The sequence below is a fragment of the Styela clava genome, chromosome 5 (assembly GCF_964204865.1).
Source record: "Styela clava chromosome 5, kaStyClav1.hap1.2, whole genome shotgun sequence".
Taxonomy (NCBI): domain Eukaryota; kingdom Metazoa; phylum Chordata; class Ascidiacea; order Stolidobranchia; family Styelidae; genus Styela; species Styela clava.
The window spans coordinates 20,194,979-20,215,141 of NC_135254.1; the positions used below are offsets into that span (position 1 = coordinate 20,194,979).

At 34.8% G+C, this 20,163-nt stretch overlaps 1 protein-coding gene across 9 annotated transcripts; it reads right to left on the minus strand.

Annotated features, from left to right (window-relative positions):
• Nucleotides 1–1,927: 1,927 nt before the first annotated feature.
• Nucleotides 1,928–17,510, minus strand: LOC120344022 (A disintegrin and metalloproteinase with thrombospondin motifs adt-1-like). Of its 9 annotated transcripts, none has more exons than XM_078113076.1 (25): nt 17,424–17,510; nt 16,774–16,941; nt 15,816–16,004; nt 15,412–15,573; nt 14,875–15,036; nt 14,490–14,639; nt 14,165–14,326; nt 13,681–13,845; nt 13,046–13,195; nt 12,764–12,922; nt 11,387–11,533; nt 11,115–11,273; nt 10,110–10,259; nt 9,844–10,002; nt 9,357–9,506; nt 8,527–8,712; nt 8,297–8,437; nt 8,053–8,229; nt 7,735–7,916; nt 7,070–7,196; nt 6,588–6,712; nt 5,775–5,952; nt 5,532–5,658; nt 2,634–2,775; nt 1,928–2,343 (listed from the first exon to the last, which is right to left on the minus strand). In XM_078113076.1, the coding sequence occupies exons 1-25, from the start codon at nt 17,479–17,481 to the stop codon at nt 2,176–2,178; spliced, it is 3,843 nt and encodes a 1,280-aa protein (XP_077969202.1). In that variant the 5' UTR covers nt 17,482–17,510; the 3' UTR covers nt 1,928–2,175. The 9 variants fall into 9 exon arrangements, 8 of the variants coding, with proteins under 8 accessions (XP_077969202.1, XP_077969203.1, XP_077969201.1 ...); XM_078113077.1 differs by having other exon boundaries at nt 10,110–10,256; nt 11,387–11,536; XM_078113075.1 differs by having other exon boundaries at nt 11,387–11,536.
• Nucleotides 17,511–20,163: the final 2,653 nt, after the last annotated feature.

Here is a 20,163-nt window from a genome sequence, read left to right on the forward strand (position 1 = left end):
ATCACCCAAGATAATTTATTTATATTTTCATTATCATGTTTATTCTATCATACAGACTCATCTCTCTAAATTTATGATTATCTTTATGGAGCGATCAAAGCAATAAGTTAGACCACGATTGGGAAGTTCCCTGCCCTGTCTTTGTTTTATGACGCATGAAAGATTGAAAGTGTGAACTAGCTTGGTACGTCAACTAGCTATTTTTGTAGCGATGATTTGACTTTTTTACGACATTTGTTAACATACATAAGAAAATGTATGTCTGACAATGTTATTGGAAAGGAAAGAATGACACATCAAATCTTGATTATTTTTAGCCAACTTTTAGAACATCATAAGCCACGAATCATTGAGCCACAATACCTTTGTCTATTTAAAATCATTCTATAGGTTTGAAGATGAATGTGTTTTACTAACGTTTTCAACAATAAGTATGCCTATAACAATCGCAACAATACAGGTATATGCGTCGCCCGTGGTTTATCCTTCTACAATCTTTCAGATGTGTGCTCACAGCATTTCGCTGAGCAGGCTTGCATGGGAAATGAATTATTAAAACGACGATTCCAGTTTCATTTTTTCTTCGCGAACAATCGACTTACTCATGTGAGAACAATATTGAATTTTCCAGCCTATGGCGCATAATTATCTAATAAAAGTAATACCCGGAATTTGAATAAATCCCCTACGGTGACTTACTCATTTCACAAAATATTTAAGCAATCGGAAATCATGCTCAATCGAGTTGTTTTACTTTTGATCTTAAATACACGACAGGACTAAACATTGGATAAGATGTTGGAATGATGTGCAGCCGAGCGTCGGTGCTGAAGCAATTCGCAAGGAATTTCGATTTTTTTTTCTTGTTGACCTCGGGAATCGAAGTGGGAGTTTTTTTTAATGTTCTGGTGGGAGTGAGGACCCGCCCCTCAAAAGTATACCCAAGCGTTTTCGTTATATAGAGAAAAAGTTGCCAACATGGCATGGCAGGAAGCTCCAGCTCCGGGAAAATAAGCCCAAAACATGGAGTCGTCCTAAAGCTAGTTTTTGCTGGCTCGTTGAAGGGTTCAACAAAGTAATCTATAACACGTCTATTGAGTGACTAGACATGGTGAATGACATGGTGAATTAGAGGATGGCATGCAATATTCCGCGAAATTGTAAGTATAATGTTGAATACGGTTGCCACGCATTTTATAAGTCTATCCCATGCCAGCGGAAAAAATATAGATAGACACGAAAAAAGAACCAACTTTCATTGACGCATCATGAGTTATGAGCTTTACTGATTTCAAGTCAAATCTCTAAAATTGTGGTTTAGATACACAATTTAGTTAATTCATTTAGAATTTCTCGCTACATTGGCAAATCGAGCTGCATTAAGAATAACAAGGTTGATTAATCGACAGACCTTGTTGCTGCTTCACGAACCAGACAGACGTTCAATTAAAAAACAAAAAACCTATAGGTAGCCTAATAGCCTATATATATATTGGCCTTTGTTCAGAAATATTCGTTTTTTCAAAGCATTTTCAGTAGTACAATTTTTCCACCATTTCCCGTTTGCATTTTTTTCGTATGAAATAAGATAGGTCATGGTAACAAAATAACACTACTTGCACGAGAATATATTCTCTTTCGTTTAAAATATACGATGGAGGCAAAGGCGACATGGCCGAAGAAGCCCACTTCGCAGTTTTGAAATGCGTCGATACACGTTATTTACTGTTATCTTTTTCTATTGTTTTCTCTTTTGAAATCCTCTGATATTTGTAGTAAATAGCGTCACATAGGTCACCACATATTAATTTTTGCTTCCTAAAATACTATTACCCTAGCCCTTTGATTACAGAGAGTAAATTGCAGCCCAATATTTATAATCTGAACCCGAGCAGCAGAGTAGAAGGAAAAATCTAGCAACTGATGTTTGAACACCTTGTCATACATTTATTTTGGAACTGTATGAAAACACATTCTTAATTGTTCATCGAAAAATACGGCTGATAATGAATGCTTATGCAATCTTCCCAATTTATCCAAGTTTTTTTCCCTTTGAGCGTGATTTAAGATCTCTTCATTATGCAACATACGCCTCCAGTATTTTAAGTTGGAATGAAGCTTTGATGTTTGAAGTTTTGACTAAAAAGGGAACTTTTATAATACAACGAAGGAATTTTAGGTGTCATCGCTTTCTAGTGATTCCTGTATGAAGCTGATTATTGACGAAACATTGATGAAGTATCCAGGATATTCATTGCCGTTAACATCAATGGTCGCACAACCGTAACCCCAGCTTACAATTCCTTCTTGCACCCAGAACTCAGTACCCTGTGCTGTAGCTATCTAAAATACCAATTTAAAGTTGTTTAGACTTGATTGAATGAAGATTTTGACGCTTGACTGGAATTTCATATAGTAAAATATACCGGTTTATTTGTTGTATGATTATTGATAACGATAACAATTATTCATAGTCTGCGACGCAGTAGGCCTACTTTTTTCATTGATACTTGACAGTAGTAAAATTTATTTATCAGTAGAAGGAAATGGTCCAAAATAGATCCTAATTTTAGCACAGCAACAACAAGGAGAGATGCAGTAGAATGGAAGCAGTGAGTTATCATCATCATTACCTTTCTAACCAGCGGTCCTCCACTATCACCTTGACATGCATCTACCACGGCATCGTTCCGACCGCTCACGGTACAAATCATTCTAGGAGTGAAACGTGCACCTTTTAACATATTTCTTATTTCTTTGGCTGACTGATTGCACCTGCATGTTAGTATATCTTTGATTATAATCATTTTAAATCATTACAATACGTATTATTATTATTATGTAAAGTGATATATCGCCAAAAGAATAGAGTGACGTGATATACATATACAGCCAATTATTGTACAAATACAGCCATTTTGATGATGTACATACACAGCTTATGTATATACAGCCAAAATACATATACAGGCATTCAAGTAATGTACACAACAATTTCCATTATACGTAGTCACTCAATATACAAATAAAGACATGTGAAAGTGATGCACATACAAAAGTCATTATCATATGCAAATATACAGCCAAATTAATATACATATAGGCCAATTGAGTAATGTACTTACACCTACGCAATATTCTCATACAGCCACACAAGTAATATACACAATCAGCCAATATCATACGTATGTATAGTCAACTTTATGTACTCATGAAGGCATTTAAGCGATGCCATACATACAATATCATATGCATATACTACCAATTTAATATACATATGAATCCGTTTAATAAATGTACATATACAACCAATGTCATATGTACTCAATATCGAAGTTTGATTCCGCCTTTTTGTTAGTTACGACGTACCCTCAAACGGACAGCGGTACAGACCGTGCAGAGTGACGCAAGATATGAGATGACTTGGTTTTAGAGGGTTGAAACTAAAATTTCGCCATCTCCGTCTTCTCTTATTCTACTTCACGTTTTCCAACAGGACAAACGACTGTCTGGCATATTTTAGGTTAGTCCACTGTAAAATATTCACAACGTTTGGCAAGAGTACCTTCCTAATCTTGACATGGAGCCGTCTGAAAATGTTGGATGCACATGGGGAACAATGAACCGAGGTTCATTGGGACGTGCTCCACTGCGCACAATTCGACAGTGTTTCATTCATGGAGTTCTAAGAGACCTAGAAATTCGTTAAGTTTTGTATTCTATTAGGTTTTCTTTCGGACCATGGCACAATTCGGAATATATTCTGGATTCAAAAATATTTATTTAAAAGGTATTCAAAAGAGTAAATTGTTTGCTTTTGGCCGAAATTGGACATTTTACTTGTTGATATGTAAATGTGGATTTTGTTGTTTTATTGAACACAGTGAACATTTCAGCAATTGAAAAACAAATCGTATTTGATGTTTATGGCTTTTTTAACAAAGAACTGTCATTGCCAAGAATGAAAGTTACAGAACTCGTTTTCAATTAAAATTAGGCATATTTAAAAAAAATAAAATTTTTAAAAATTTACTCATAAGAATTTAAAATATTCTCCTAGTAATTATGTAATGACTTTTTGAATACGCATGTATACAACGTGGTTTTGTGTTGCCAATACGTAAAATTTGTTAAAATAATTTTTTGAAACGGATCCGAAATATTTCAGCTGAACATTAATTTCAAAGTTACACAAAATCTCCAAATTTGAAGTCCCACAGTTCATTAGATTTGTGATGCTGACTCGTTACTTATTTGTAATGGCATTTTTTGTTAAATTACTAGAACGCCCCATTGTGTACCAGGGTGTGTTCAAATGTACCCCGCCAACTAAGTGGGACTGAAGAGAGATTTTCAACCATCACATTTCTCATGTTATCCACGATGAGCTACTGTGGAGTATTATGACATCATAGATTGGTGGTACCCATTATACATTTATGAAGTACTACCGTGTTTCCCGAAATTAAGACCTAACCTGAAAATAAGACCCAGCCTGATTTTTAAAAAATGATTTTAATATAAGCCCTCCCTTTAAAATAAGACCTAATCAATAACGTGAATTTTTTTTACCTGGTCGATAGCGAGAAATCCCTCATACACGTTTTAAATGATTGATATAACCTATGTTGTACAGTTATTTTGTATAAAAACGTGTTATTTATGAGTAAATGAATATTAGTTTTCAGATTTAGTTCATTTGAAAATCTCTTAATTTCCTAATTTGTAATTTTGTTTTCGATAAATGAAAATGAATGACATTCCCCGAAAATAAGCCCTAGTGGAGAAACACGGTATACGCGCACCGGCAGACAAAGAATAGGTTATAACGTTCCATTGAACATTTGTGGTTAGTGAAAAGATTTAATAATAATAACGTGTTTTATTTTCAGACGGATATCTTGTACTTTGGTGATCAGTTGGTGGTAATTTAACTCTGTACTTTATGAAGCGAATAAGATGAAATGTGGATCATAATTTCATCATAGGGATGGATCATGGTGGGAACTTCTACACATTGAATTTGTAAATTAATCTTCGAACCGCTCTTTGACTAGTTCGAGAAATAACTTTATGTCAGAGCATAGCTATTGTCGAGCTATGTCGTTCGGCTACAGCGCAGCGCACCGGACATTGTGTATCGGGACAATCATCAAATAACTAGTGAACTTGAGGCAGAAATTGTAGCAGTAAATAAAGAAACCTCGGATAAGAGGGCGTGCAAACGACATCCGTTGAGCAAAATTATCATTGCTTGTGCCATCCTGTAGTATCAGGAACGTGTTGTTTTATTTCCCAATGCCAATCTCTATGCCCTAGTGGTCACATCGTTATTAATGAACGTAAAACAAAAACGTTTGATACTCTTAAACGTGTTCCTAGTAACATAGGTTCTTTTATGAGAAGATTTTAGACGAGACGTTTATGCGCTCATAACGAAATTTATCAGATTAATTTTAAATTCAAAAACCTGGTTTACCGTATAGAAACCGTATAGATATAGACGCACTACTCTCATTTATATTGCTTACTTTTGGTCATCAGCAATTCTCAGCTTCCCTTGTTGAAGCACACCTGGCCTGCTGAAAAAAGACGATTTTGTGTCTATTTTGCCGAATCCCGTCACAACGGCAAATTCGGACCGGACTGATGATTCAGCTGAAAAAAATTACGTGATATCAGTTTGCAGGTTTTCTATGGAATTACAATGAAACACATATGTATGGAGCATGGAGTATTCATATTCCGTATTTTGTTTTTCTATATAAACCTACATGCAGTCGCGCAGTGCATACTCTTGAATGTATCAGGGATCGAGACATCTGCAGCACTTTTCAAACACGGTAGACAGACGGGTTTTATGTATAATGAAAACGTAATCTTTCCGACGGGCGCAGAGCTGTCAAACACTAATTTCCCATTCACGACTTTGTATGGCTTTCCAACTTTAACCTGAACGAATCAAATATTAAATAGAAAATTATAAGTTGTTTGAATGGTTTAGATATTAAAATGAGGAATAGCAAAACTTCAGTGAGTTTGTGGAAGCTTGACGACATGAAAAAGTATTCGGATGCAAGTGTCGTACACATATGCCGTGTTTCCCCGAAAATAAGACCTAGCCTGAATTTTAAATATGATTATTATATAAGCTCTCCCTTTAAAATAAGACGTAATCGATAGCGCAATTTTTTTTTGACCTAGTCGATAGCAAGAAATCTCTCCTACACGTTTTAAATGATCAAAAATCTATGTTTAGCAGTTATTTTAAATAAAAACGTGTTATTTATAAATAAATAGATATCAGTTTTCATATTTTGTATATTTGAAAATCTCGTAATTCTCAACTCGTTAAATTCTGTTTTTGATAAATGGAAATAAAAGACATCCTCCCAAAATAAGCCCTAGTGTTATTTTTTGAGAGAAAATTGAAAGAAGACCTTGTCTTATTTTCCGGGAAACACGGTGCGTCGGATTATAAGTCCTCGTGCCTGATACTACTGTATTTTGGGAACTAGAGAAAGAGAAAACAATGAAAAAACGTTTCAACGCTTTTTTACACAGATGTATATAATATTTGAATGTACCAAAGCAACATCGTAATCAAAATCCTTGGTATATCGATCATACTCTGGATGAATTTGCAACAGTCCTGGTTCATACAAGCGCCCATGTTCTGTTATCTTATTTATGTCGCGCAATGATGTGACTCCTGTAAATATGAAAGTTTATAATTGAATCCTTGAAACTTATTTATATGATCATCAGTTAGTGGCTCAGTAAAACCTTATGCAACTGATCAAAAATGTTTCATTGTTTGGCATAAAGACGAAGTACAGCCATATTTCGCTCATTTATCAATTTGCTATTTATTTTAGGAAACTTTTAACAACTTTATGCAAAGGTATTTCATTTTCGATTTACTTATATAATATATATTTCGAGATTTTTCCAACATTTCTTTGTTCCGAGCATTATCACCACCAGAAATATACACATATGAGTGAATATTATTTGGGAAAAAAGTCTCATATTTCATCGCTGAAAATAGGGAGGCATCTAATCTTACCAACCAATAGAAGATAATCTTTGGCATCTGTTAATCTCTTTAAAATAACACGATCAAATATGTGAGCAGCAGTTAAAATCCATTTGTCGTTCAATATTGATCCGCCCCCTTTGAGATGTACAAGACTCTAATATACATAAATAAACTTTCTTAAATTAATATTTTCCTATTTATTTAACCCGCATTTCTCAATTTTCAATATGGAAGATACTATATATTTTTAAAAGAGCACGGAAATCCATAAAAGAACCATATAGCCACTGTGTGCCCGAATGAGTTGTTAATGTTAATTTTTTCGTAGTGAAAATACTGTTACAATGGTTACAAACTGTTTAGTGCAATCATTATCAGTAACAACAGTCATTTAGGACCGTTTGGTGATAAATATTACATAGGTAACGTTCAAATAAGTTGAAAATCTTCATCAGGTATGCAACGAGAATGTGATAGGCAGTATCTATTATAAATTAAACAAGATCTAACATAGATGTTTACGATTCTATTCGGCGTCTCATTTCTTGCAGACACATGAAATCTACCAAACAATTATAATTTACCGTTTTTCAGTATGCCGTGAGGGAATTCAGGAATATTACAAAATATTTTTTGTTTGAAACATTATCACAACTGTCGGAGACACAAGTCGAAGCATTACTTGAAATCACCTCCTTAACATCATTTTTCATATTCGCTGTGATCATTGCTTGCCACGGCCAGGCACCTGTGTTAGCATTGGTTCCGGCCAAAACTCTTGATCCCCGGGAGCGTTCATTGAATATGTTTCCGACATTTCCTGCTTGCCCACATTTTTGAACTCCAAGATCTTCTCGGTTTTTGGATTTACTTTCTACAGCCAGAAACATGGTCAGTGTTATTAGTTATTAACACAGTGCAATTCAAAAGTGGCGCAAATAGTGAGTGGGTGTGTTATGAGATCTTTTGAAATCATAGCTATTTGACTTGTTTGACGTGTTAATGCTTACCCGTGCATTTTGGGGGTAATCCAGACCACTTTCCATCTGATCGACAACGCCTTCTTTGGCTACCGCCTAAACTGTATCCTTGATTACAGCTGTACTGAACAACATGACCATAGCCACGAGACTCATATTGCACGTTTCCATTTTTAGGTGCTGTTGGTTTGTTACATATCACCGACTCTATAAAATTGTATAATATTATTGTTAAACAAAAAAATCAGAAGCCACGATAGTAAAAAATGGCGACCTGGGTTGAAGCACGTTCGTCCGCAATCATCGTCACAGAGGCAGTTCGCTGATATTCCGCTACAATGCCACCAACTGGAACAAGATTTATGACAGTTTCTCCCAAATTCCACCGGTGTACTTGATTTAGGACAATTTGTTGCTTTGATAAAAAAAATATTGCTTAAATTTAAGTGGGAAATTTACCGTCAAAGTGCATTTCAAAAGTACAACTTAACGAATGTATCGCACCTATGCAAAACGGTGCAGGATTTGACCAATTTCCGTCCCTCTTGCAGGCAATTTCGATAGGTCCAAGCAGAACAAATCCGCTACTGCATTGAAAACTCAGCTTAATCTTTCCGGTATTGCTTATATGCTTTTTCACATTGCCATGCGGAAGAACTAATATTTCTTTGCACGATGATGAATCGATGTCTAAAGATATCAAATTCATAATGAAGCAATTCGGCGACCGTACATTGGAACCCACGTACATTTGAACCCATACATTTTAACCCGTATATTCGCGGGTTCAATCTATATAGGAGTGATAAAATCCATGGGTTAGGGTTAGTATGGGTTTGAATATCCGTAAAAAAAATAGTTTCCATAGGTGCACCAGTAATCCAGTATGCAGGTGCAGTTGTCGTGGGTTTAAATTACGGGTTCAAATGTAATGGAACAAAGCAATTCAAATTAGTGCAGCGGTTAAGGAGTCATACATAACTCGTTTTCATTCCAAAATAATATTTTGTCCACTAACTCAACATTTCCGAGAGTGTGCTTCTCACATTTTCACCGTCGTGACGTAATTAAAGTTCCATACATTAATGACCTACTCCATGTACGTTTCTTTGACAAAAGTGAGTGAACATTTATAACAACCCATCTTCCAAAATCGAACTCAACTAATCGAGCTATATATATATATATATATGCATGAAATGTGTGCAGCAAGTTTCACGTAAATATTTGCATAACTGGTAAAATTAGTAGCAATAAACTTTCTATCAAAAAATTTGTTATTGCAAAAAGCGTTTGCACCCCCTAATTCTAAATAGTGTAAACGTGATATTTACCAGCCTTGCATGACATAATTTTGCATCGAATTTTCTGAGTTCGTGACCCCCTACATCTTCCATTATTCCCATCACACAGACGTTTTCTTTGTTTCGTACCATAATCGCAGCTAGAAGAACAAGAGGACCATTGCTCCCAATTTCCCCATTCTAAATTTAATAAGCGTATCAATGTAAATTTATGAGTTTATTTTCTGGGAGCGTAAGAAACCTACCAAATTATGTATGGGTTCATCTCATAAAAATATTCTATATAAAAATATTGATTCTTATATCATGGCAATTTATTACATTATCTTTTATATATGTGAATAATTGATAAGCACTATTTAAAATCACTTAATTAATACATGAACATGATGTATCACATCCCAAGTTGAAAAACAGTTTATACAATATGGTACTGTATACATCAAATCTGAAAATATTCAAGCTTTTAAAATTAGTGTACCAAATGGCATCTTTTTAGATTAGTCTACAAACTTACCAGACTTGCATTCTCGGATGTCGCACTTCATTGAGTCAGTAGAAACACCTTCACACGTATTAGATTTGCCTCCAATGCAAGTTCGCTCTCTTACTCTATCTCCACTTCCACAAGATAAAGAACATTCAGACCATTCACCCCAGTCACTCCATTGTGGGTCTAAGTCAAAAATGCATTGTGGGTTTATTTACTAAGGATATGTTCAACATGTAGTACGAACTAAGTTATATCTTGTACTGGATGTAAGTGGAAGTTACTGGAAATACCTGGTTCGCAACTTTCTTTGTTACATTCTTGCTTATCATTGTTTGGTCCGACGCATTTGCCTGGAGTTTCACACGATCTAAATCGCGAACGACTTCCGCCACCACAAGAAACTGAGCATTTGACCCAGTTTCCCCATGTACTCCATTCTTCTAAATTAAAGTATTTCGTATCAATTCTATATTTAAATTTAGCTGAACGATGAAAGATATGAATGATCACAGTATGTTGCTCCTGTGACCGCCGTGTGCTGTGATCGAGTGAGCGGAATGAATTTGGAAACTCTACGTGTTTTGTTATCATATACAATCTTAATATAGGGGGTACTAAGCAATACAGAAATTCCAAGTACAAGTTAAAAAATTGGATTTAAAAAAAATTCAAAGTTTGTATTACAATCGTTGCAGCGCAATATCACGAAAAACGAACAAATTTGTAAATGTATGCACTGAAATGAGACCCATGATTGACTATGATTTGCTCAGTTCCAAATTTAATAAAGAGAATAATTTTGACTGCCTTGAGTTTGAAATAAATTCAGGAACCGCCATTTTTATCTAAAATTTGGAATACAGGACAAATGACATTTAAAAAATAAATGTAGCATCAATTTTAAAAGAGCAACATAATAAGATTTATTCAAAACTTGAGTCACATTCTTATCTTATTACTGAATGATACTTATATCCAGGGCTGGTGAGCCGGAGCTGGAGTCGGAGCCAAGAAGCCGTGGCATTTTGATAGAGCTGGGGCCCGAGCTGGACCCGGAGCTACCAAAAATTTTGGTGGCTCCAGCTCGTAACCATCTCATTTTTTTCTCACATTTATAATTTTCTGATGGTCGATACAAATGATAAAATCACTTAATACATGAACATGATGTATCACATCCCAAGTTGAAAAACAGTTTATACAACATGGTACTTTATACATCAAATCTAAAAATATTCAAGCTTTTAAAATTAGTGTACCAAATGGCATCTTTTTAGATTAGTCTACAAACTTACCAGACTTGCATTCTCGGATGTTGCACTTCATTGAGTCAGTAGAAACACCTTCACACGTATTAGATTTGCCTCCAATGCAAGTTCGCTCTCTTACTCTATCTCCACTTCCACAAGATAAAGAACATTCAGACCATTCACCCCAGTCACTCCATTGTGGATCTATGTCAAAAATGCATTGTGGGTGTATTTACTAAGGATATGTTCAACATGTAGCACGAACTAAGTTATATCTATATCTTGTACTGGATGTAAGTGGAAGTTACTGGAAATACCTGGTTTGCAACTTTCTTTGTTACATTCTTGCTTATCATTGTTTGGTCCGACGCATTTGCCTGGAGTTTCACATGATCTAAATCGCGAACGACTTCCGCCACCACAAGAAACTGAGCATCTGACCCAGTTTCCCCATGTACTCCATTCTTCTAAATTAAAGTATTTCGTATCAATTCTATATTTAAATTTAGCTGAACGATGAAAGATATGAACGAACGCAGTATGTTGCTGTATAATAAGATTTATTCAAAACTTGAGTCACATTCTTATCTTATCCCTGAATGATACTTATATCCAGGGCTGGTGAGCCGGAGCTGGAGTCGGAGCCAAGGAGCCGTGGCATTTTGATAGAGCTGGGGCCCGAGCTGGAGCCGGAGCTACCAAAAATTTGAGTGGCTCCAGCTCGTAACCATCTCATTTTTTTCTCACATTTATAATTTTCTGATAGTCGATACAAATGATAAAATCTATCCTTTTCAGCTCTTAATTCATTTTATAACTTTTAGTTTCTAATATTAATTCAAAAGTTTCAAGTTATTCTATATCATTATATGTTTAAAAGTTCAGTATAAATTTGAAGCGGTCGCTTATATCACAATTTTGATTCTATTTTCTGCTATGCCACAATTTTCCATGATTGTGGTCAAGATCAAAAAACCCTAATGTCCCGGGGCGTATCCAGGATCCAGGAAAATTCTACGCTAGTCGAAGCAAAATTTCTACGATAAAAATTTTCGTAATTTGAATTTTTCGTATCCAGAGCCTTTGGTAATTCGTAGAGTTTCTAGGTGCGGCCCACGGCTTCACTTAGTTACTTGTTTGTATCTTGCCCCCGTGTAACTAAGGTTGCACACCCTGACTAAATGATAGGCGCGATAACGCGCAAATCGAAAGCCGTCTTTGTGTGACGTAAATATTTATCATACAGAAGCCAGACAAAAATATTTCCAGACAGCAGACACGTGACCAAACAGCTGTTCAGTCACAACCACTGGATGTCGTTTGTAGAGTACGATAATGGCTATGGAGCCCAAGCTGGAGCAAAAGTTTGAATACACTGAGACGCCGGAGTCATCATGATTTTGAACCAGCTCTCAGCCCTGCTTATCATAGCAATTTATTGCGTTAACTTTACACTTGTTATAAGTCATTTCTCATACTTTAATCAATATTCGATTTGAAGTTTTGTAATCCTAAAGACACTATCACATTTCTATTTGATATCACTTAATACACGATCAAAATTTAACACTTCCCAGATTGAAAAATATTTTATACAAATTGGTATTTCACATCAAATCTAAAAACATTCAAGCTTTTAGAATTAGTGTATCAAGTAGCATCTTTCTAGATTAGACTATAAAGTATGAACTAACCTGACTTGCATTCTTGGACGTTGCACTTCATTGAGTCAGTAGAAACACCTTCACATGTACTAGATTCGCCTCCAATGCAAGTTCGCTCTCTTACTCTATCTCCACTTCCACAAGATAAAGAACATTCAGACCATTCACCCCAGTCACTCCATTGTGGGTCTAAGTCAAAAATGCATTGTGGGTTTATTTACTAAGGATATGATCAACACGTAGCACGAACTATTTTATATCTTGTACTCAATATAGGTGGAGGTTAATAGATAAGAATATCATAAATAATACCTGATTCGCAACTTTCTTTGTTACATTCTTGCTTATCTTTGTTGGGTCCGACGCAATTGCCTGGCGTTTCACACGATCTAATTCGCGAACGAATTCCGCCACCACAAGAAACTGAGCACTTATTCCAGTTTTCCCATGTACTCCATTCTCCTAAGTTAAAGAATTTCGTATCAATTCTATATTTAAATTTAGCTGAACGATGAAAGATATGAACGATCACAGAATGTTGTTCCCGTGGCCGCCGTGTGCTGTGACCTGTTAGTTAGCGAAATGAATTTGGAAACTCTACGTGTTTTGTTACCATACACAATCCTAATATAGGGGGTACTAAGCAATACAGAAATTTCCATTTTCAAGTCAAAAAATTGGATTGAAAAAAAAAGTGAAAGTTTGCATTGCAATCGGAGAACGAACGAATTTGTAAATGTATGCACTAAAATGAGATCCATGATTGACTATTACTGGCTCAGTTCCAAATTTAATTTGGAAGAGAATAATTTTGACTGCATTGAGTTTGAAATAAATTTTGGAACCGCAATTTGTAATTAAAATTCCAGAGTGCAGGACATATGACATTTAAAAAATAAATACAGCATCAATTTTAAAAAAGAAACATAATAAGATTCATTCAGAACTTGAGTCACATTCTTTAGAACATTTTTCAAAATCCGTTCGCTTCCCTTTACATCGGTCTGGTATAGCAGTGCCAGCATTGCATTTTCTCCTTCTAACTCTCCATCCAAAGGTTCCACATTTAGCAGAATAACATCTCGTCCATGTGCTCCATGCACTCCACGATTCTAAATAAGATCGGCACATGGAACAATACATACTTTATTTATCAGTATTTTTTCATTTCTTTCGTTTAGCGTTTTGTCGAAAAAACTCTACTCGTAGAGACAAGAAGGCTGCATGTTGATGGTTTTTATACCAGTGTAGTGTCAAAAACTATAATAACAGTGATGATTAAATAATTCGTTTCGTATGCTTGAATCACCCAAGTTTGAATAGGATTTTCATTTGTAACGGTACAGTCGGAGCTCTTATCTGTAAGATTTGTAGAATCCGCACTAGTATAAAATAATGCTTTTATTTCTAATCACACACCACAAAACCAACCTTGTTTGCACTCTGTTAGTTCACAAAATATTTCTTCCGTACTTGTACCCACACAGTTAGTTAGTGAATTGCTTCTATCACAAAGTCTAATTCGTGTCATGACTCCACTATCACAAGTTACTGAACATTGCGACCATGACTCCCAAGCATTCCATATTGGATCTGAGTAAAAACACATGTTTAGAGAGATGTAGTGAGTGATAACGGACTACAGTGATAATTTACATACATAATATGTATATATAGTCTATTATATAATTTATACATCATACTAGTACAATATCTAGATTACTCATACACTTTTGAAACCAAAATAAATAAATACCTGCTGGACAATTTTCTTTGTTACAAGTTTTAAGTTCTTGTCTTTTCCCCATGCAGGAATTACCTAAACAAGTTCTGATTCGCTTTTGACTACCTCTCCCACACGTAACAGAACATTCCATCCAGGATTCCCATTTATTCCAACTTGATTCTTATTATGTAAAAGTATAACTTTATATAACTTTCACTGGGTCGACTAAAAATATTGACACTTTATTATGTCAAAGTCCTAAGAATCAATATAATTTTTGATATGACCTACTCATTTTATAATGTCATGATTGCTGTGATAAGCATACGCAAATACTGATCATAATAAATGACATCCGAACTCAAAATGCATCCGCATGTCTAATTAAATCCTATCAAGCATTTGAAAAACTCACCTGTTACGCAATTCGTCAACTTACAACGTCTCACTTTTGTATTAGACCCGACACAATTTGAACGACTACCCTTCTTTTCACATGATCTATCGCGCCTCGAAATTCCTCTACCGCATGTTTTTGAACACTTGGACCATGGTGCCCATGCATTCCATTTTGGTTCTAAACAAAATTGACATCCGGTTCGATATTTTAATTATCAATTCGTCTATTATCACAGGATTTGTTGCGGTCGTTTCAGTCAACAAAGGGGGTAAATAATTTATATCAGAAAATACATCAGCTTGTGTAATTCACTAGCAATTTGTATCATTGTCACGTCCTGATTTGGTCAATATTTTCGCAATGACCACGGCAAAGTAAAAGCGTTAGATTCATAACAGGCGTGTTTTTTTCTTTCAAGATCATGCAATCGATTAGAGTTACCTGTAAACGCAAGAGTTCAAACTGAAAAATAAATTTTAATGTATTACATCGGATGTCAGCATATCTGATAATTGATTGAAATGATATCATACAATTTAGAAATAATCTTACCTAGTTCGCAATCCATTAATTTGCAATATCTCACTTCTGTGCTTTTCCCCACGCAATTTGATGGACTACCATTTCTTTTACATGATCTATAACGGGTCGAAATTCCGCTACCACATGTTTTTGAACATTCTATCCACGGTGTCCATGAATTCCATGTTGGCACTAAACGAAGTGTGAATGTTGTTAAATTTCAATATCAGATTAAATGCATAAATTTCAATTTAAAAACGCCAAAGATAACTGTACTTAACTATTTAAGATTATAACCGTAAAGCATAAACATTTCTATTTTTAGCGGTCATGAGTGACACAGTCGAGTCTATATAATTTTTGAGTGAAAGTTGCATTCATTGACATTTTTCGCGGTTGTAATAATTTTCTATACCCAAATATAACCAGCAAACCTCGATTTCTGCTTTTACATGTTTGCAAATTGCAATTTTCACTTCCTGTTTTCTGGCAAGTTCTTCCGGATCCTGGCGCACATTTTCTTACTCTATTTCGTACACCGCCACCACAGGTTACTGTGCATAATGACCAGCCTTGCCACGGCAGCCAATATGGTTCAAAAATATTTACCGGCATTTTCATATCTGAAATTTAATTTATTAATTTATTTCTAACAAGTTCGTTGTTTGTTTAAAGTTCCTATCTAATGCCGATGAAATGAAGAAAACAAGTAAATTGAAATAAGATGTCTTTATATACGTTCTCAAAGCAAGGCAAGATTTGTTATCCCTCCTCTAGCTATCATAATTAGGGATGGCGAAATCGAGTCTGGATTTCATTACAGAATCGATTCTCCACGGAATCGACTAGAATCGATTCCAATGCATTATAATTGTTTATTAAGATTAAAACTTGGATTGAAAACAATGTGTAACGTTTTATGGCAAGTCCTTCACATATATGTATAAACTGCTTTACTGCTGTGCGGCGCAAACTTCACTATAAATATATGTGTTTTTCGCTAGAAGGCTTCTACGTTCATTTATTTCAAAAGTCGCTGTGGGTTTAGAGGGATTCGTTTTTTTTCTGAGCGATTTTGTCTACTGTGACAGATTGAATACCCGTACTACTTAGTTTTGGCCTTCTTGTCCTTCCACATATTTGAACATAGCTCTCGTGTTTGCTTTCATATAGTATATATTGTTTATTTGGGTATGGTTTCTCGATATGTCGAGGAATCGAGAATCGAAATCAAAAATTGAGGAATCAGATAAAAATCGAATATTTGTAAGTAGTCATACTTAGCATCCTTAATCATAATGAACTGTAATAAGCATTGACAGAATTTTCCGGAAGCAGCCATTTGGGTTTATAGAATTACCTTACAATCTGTTATTTATCAAAACTACGGACCTTTTGGGTGCATATGGGAGCACAAAGTTCCAGTTGTACATAACCGAGTTTGTCTGTCGGTGCATTTTGCCTGTGAAGTTTGTACGCAGCCTCTATACCGCCTCTGTAGTCCGTAATCACAAGGTTGGTCGCATTGAGTCCAGAGACCCCACTGCGCCCATGGAACTTCTTTATGCATGAGAAAAAATATGCTTTAATATATTATATTATAAAACATCAACAGCCATTACATAATGGGAATTAGCTACACACGTGTCATGCCGATATTTTTATATTGAGTCAGAGTATTTTGTAAACGAGAACTGACTGCTTTATTATAATTAGGCTCAATCAATCAATAAAGAATATCAACAATTACAACATAAGAGCGCACGAGCTGATACAGAAAAAAAAACAGAAATTAAACAAAACTCAAAAATTTAATCAAAGTCTGACCTCGGTTAGACGAAACGTTACAGAAATATGCATTTGTGTTAGTGTGCAGCAAGACTTTTGAATAGAATATAATATTCTCAAGTTTATTGTAAGGAAGTTTTTGAAGACTTCAAAATACGTAGGGGCATTTAAAGGTACAATAGTGATAGCGAACCATACATAAATAAGCATACTTTGAAAAATTCCTCTTGTTTATAAACCAAAAGAATTCTTACTCTGTGTCTTGGTTTGCACAATAAGAAAGACTAATGTTGCCAAAATACTTATGTACATTGCAATATTTACTTATATGTTCATTTTTTATTTCTAAAAAGCAAAATCATGTGGACAGACACAATGAATATGAAATTGTTAATATAGAATATTAATTTTATATAAAATAAATAAGAAATTTCTGTTATATTTTCTGTAGCGTTAGATGTGGTGGTCGGAGACAAATGATATACTAATTTTGAATGCTAAAAATGACTGTACATCGGCCTCTACTATCGAATCCTAAATATCTGACCGAAAGTCTTTATTTTACAATAATTCTGAAACAGCTAACTTCATAACGCTGAAGACTGGTAAACGGGCGTGTTTTCATTCTTAAAAAATATGCAAAACTAACTAAGGTTCTAACTAAGATCTGTGAACATGACCTCATAGTTGACGTTATATCAATTCGTTTTGAGGTTATGTAAAGTCTCTAATAAAAATATTAATCCACAACCACAAATACTTCTCTCAATCTAATTTCAAATCAATCAGTTAACGATGACGTCTCTCTAAAATTTAAGCCTAACTATCGCTTGCCTGAGGAGGTGTAATTTATTATCGGCATTTGAAAATAATTTAATATATACATATATATATATAGCCTATGTTTAACGTAGATCTAAAATGTATCTGATGTGTGAAATTTGCGTAAATTTCACATAAATCACCTCGGGCAAATTGGTTGTTGTTTTAGCCTTCGTGTGTTTTGAATGAGGCTTGTTTGGTAATGAATGTGAATTTGTTTCTATTTTGATCCAAATTTAGAAGAAGTGGAAAAAAAAATCATAAGACTCGAACGCTTTAAGATTTGTAAATCTTCTATGAATGTATTTATATCCTGATCACTCCTCTGAAACTTAGATAAACTTGTTAATTTGGCAGTATTCATTTTGTCAATAGGCAACAGTTATGTAATAATTGATTTATACACTTTAGCTATAATGATACGTTTCAAGTTTTGATGACATTTAGATAACTCGTTCTACTGCTGCTACAATACCGAGAAATGACGATTCAAACATTAGTTCCTCTGAATGTTTCGCTGAATGTTAAGTTATAAACAACAACAATCCAATGTTAATCCACGGCTAGGCTCTTGGGGTTTGATTTCAAACTTCCAAGTGTTCACGTTTTCTTGTCCTATATTTTGCGCTGTATGCAGTGCATTTTGCACTGGTTGCATTTGCATCCAATTATTTATCTTTTTTATTAAACGCTTTTTTGATTGTGTACAAGCGTATTTTTTACCTATCGGTCTGGTCAAGTTTTATCTTTGTTGTATTCAGCGTGTAAGGGCATCGAAATTTGTCCGTATCGTCTAAATGTTTTATTTTAATTGATTTGCTTTACCCGGATTGGAAAACGTCCGGTGAGAGTTTTGCATTTGTTAGGTATGTAATAATCGGTGATCTAACTGTTGATACCAAATAGGCCGGGGCCATCGGTAGTTTGAGTGGTTTATATATTTTGGCCCTAATTAATAGGTTCATGGTGGGAGTTTTCCCAATGCACCTTTATGCGATCCCCTTTGTTCCATTTTCTATACACCTGACTACTAAAACCGTCAAAACCTACAGAAATCGTATTTTTTACTAAACAATGTTCCCGTTCTCTTCAACTAAAAACGAAAATGATGTTCGACCGTGTTTTGGGCTCGATTTGGGAATATAAATAAATATCAGTATTTATCAAATTGTCAGGATTAACAAAATTGAACGTAAACAGATTTATTAATTCTGGCGACCCAATTCTACAAACAACCCTATAAAGTCCAAATTCACGGGCAATAAGTTGTACCAAAAATTGAATTCTCGCATACATAAAGTAGTGGAATTCTAAAATGTCTCCTATGTTTTCCATGGATATGTTCACATTGCTTACAAATTTTTTATACTCGAATTAACCCACAGGAAGCTCGTGACATAGTTCTGTGGAATTTTAAAATTTGTTACATGTTGTTACATGAAATATTTCCGTGATTAGTGTATATTAGTTGTTTTATTTTACTTTAAAATACTTGTTAATGCAATATAATTTGCAAGACCTGCTGTCGGTAGCTGTCGCAAGTTGATAAAAGTAAACAAATTAAAACACGGTTTGGCGTTCAACGGTGATAAACACGCGTATTCAAAGACTTCACGAGACACAAGGTGTACACATGGATCGTTTTTGCTATTACATCGTTGTTTTTCATCTTGTTAGCATCTGACTTGTTTTTATAACAAATTTCTCTGATTACTGGACCAATTGCGTTGAAATTTTCAGTGATAAAAGATTGTTGTTGTCGATAAAAGGCTGTTCCCAAATTTCCTATGAATTTTATCTTCCGCCGTTTTATTTTTTATTCGTAGGAACGTGTTTTTTATAATATCGTGACCGCTGTCGTCCGTTTGAAATTTGCGAACTTGTGATACGCGAATGTCTGAGGTTATTTGATGTATATTGGTAGCTCGTAGTAGATTAAGTACGCTAAGGTATTGTGAAAGGTGAAGTACTCGAAGGCAAGAGCTTTTTGTTAAGGTAAAGGTAGGCTTCTGGTAATATAAAAGATTTGTTTTGGTGTTTGTGTCTATGTATATATTTGAGCATTGCTGTCTTGTTTTATAATTCAATGTTTTATTTTGGTGTAAACTTGCTTATCTGCACTAAATTAAGAAATTCATAATTTCACGTAAATGAGTCGACAGTCGAAGTTAT

Coding starts and splice junctions, on each gene's coding strand:
- LOC120344022 (XM_078113075.1), bottom strand. CDS start 17,481: ATGTACATAAGTATTTTGGCAACATTAGTCTTTCTTATTGTGCAAACC. Junction 15,574..15,815: donor ATGTAAAAGCAGAAATCGAG/GTTTGCTGGTTA, acceptor CACTTCGTTTAG/TGCCAACATGGAATTCATGG. Junction 12,923..13,045: donor CAAAGAAAGTTGCGAATCAG/GTATTATTTATG, acceptor TTTTTGACTTAG/ACCCACAATGGAGTGACTGG.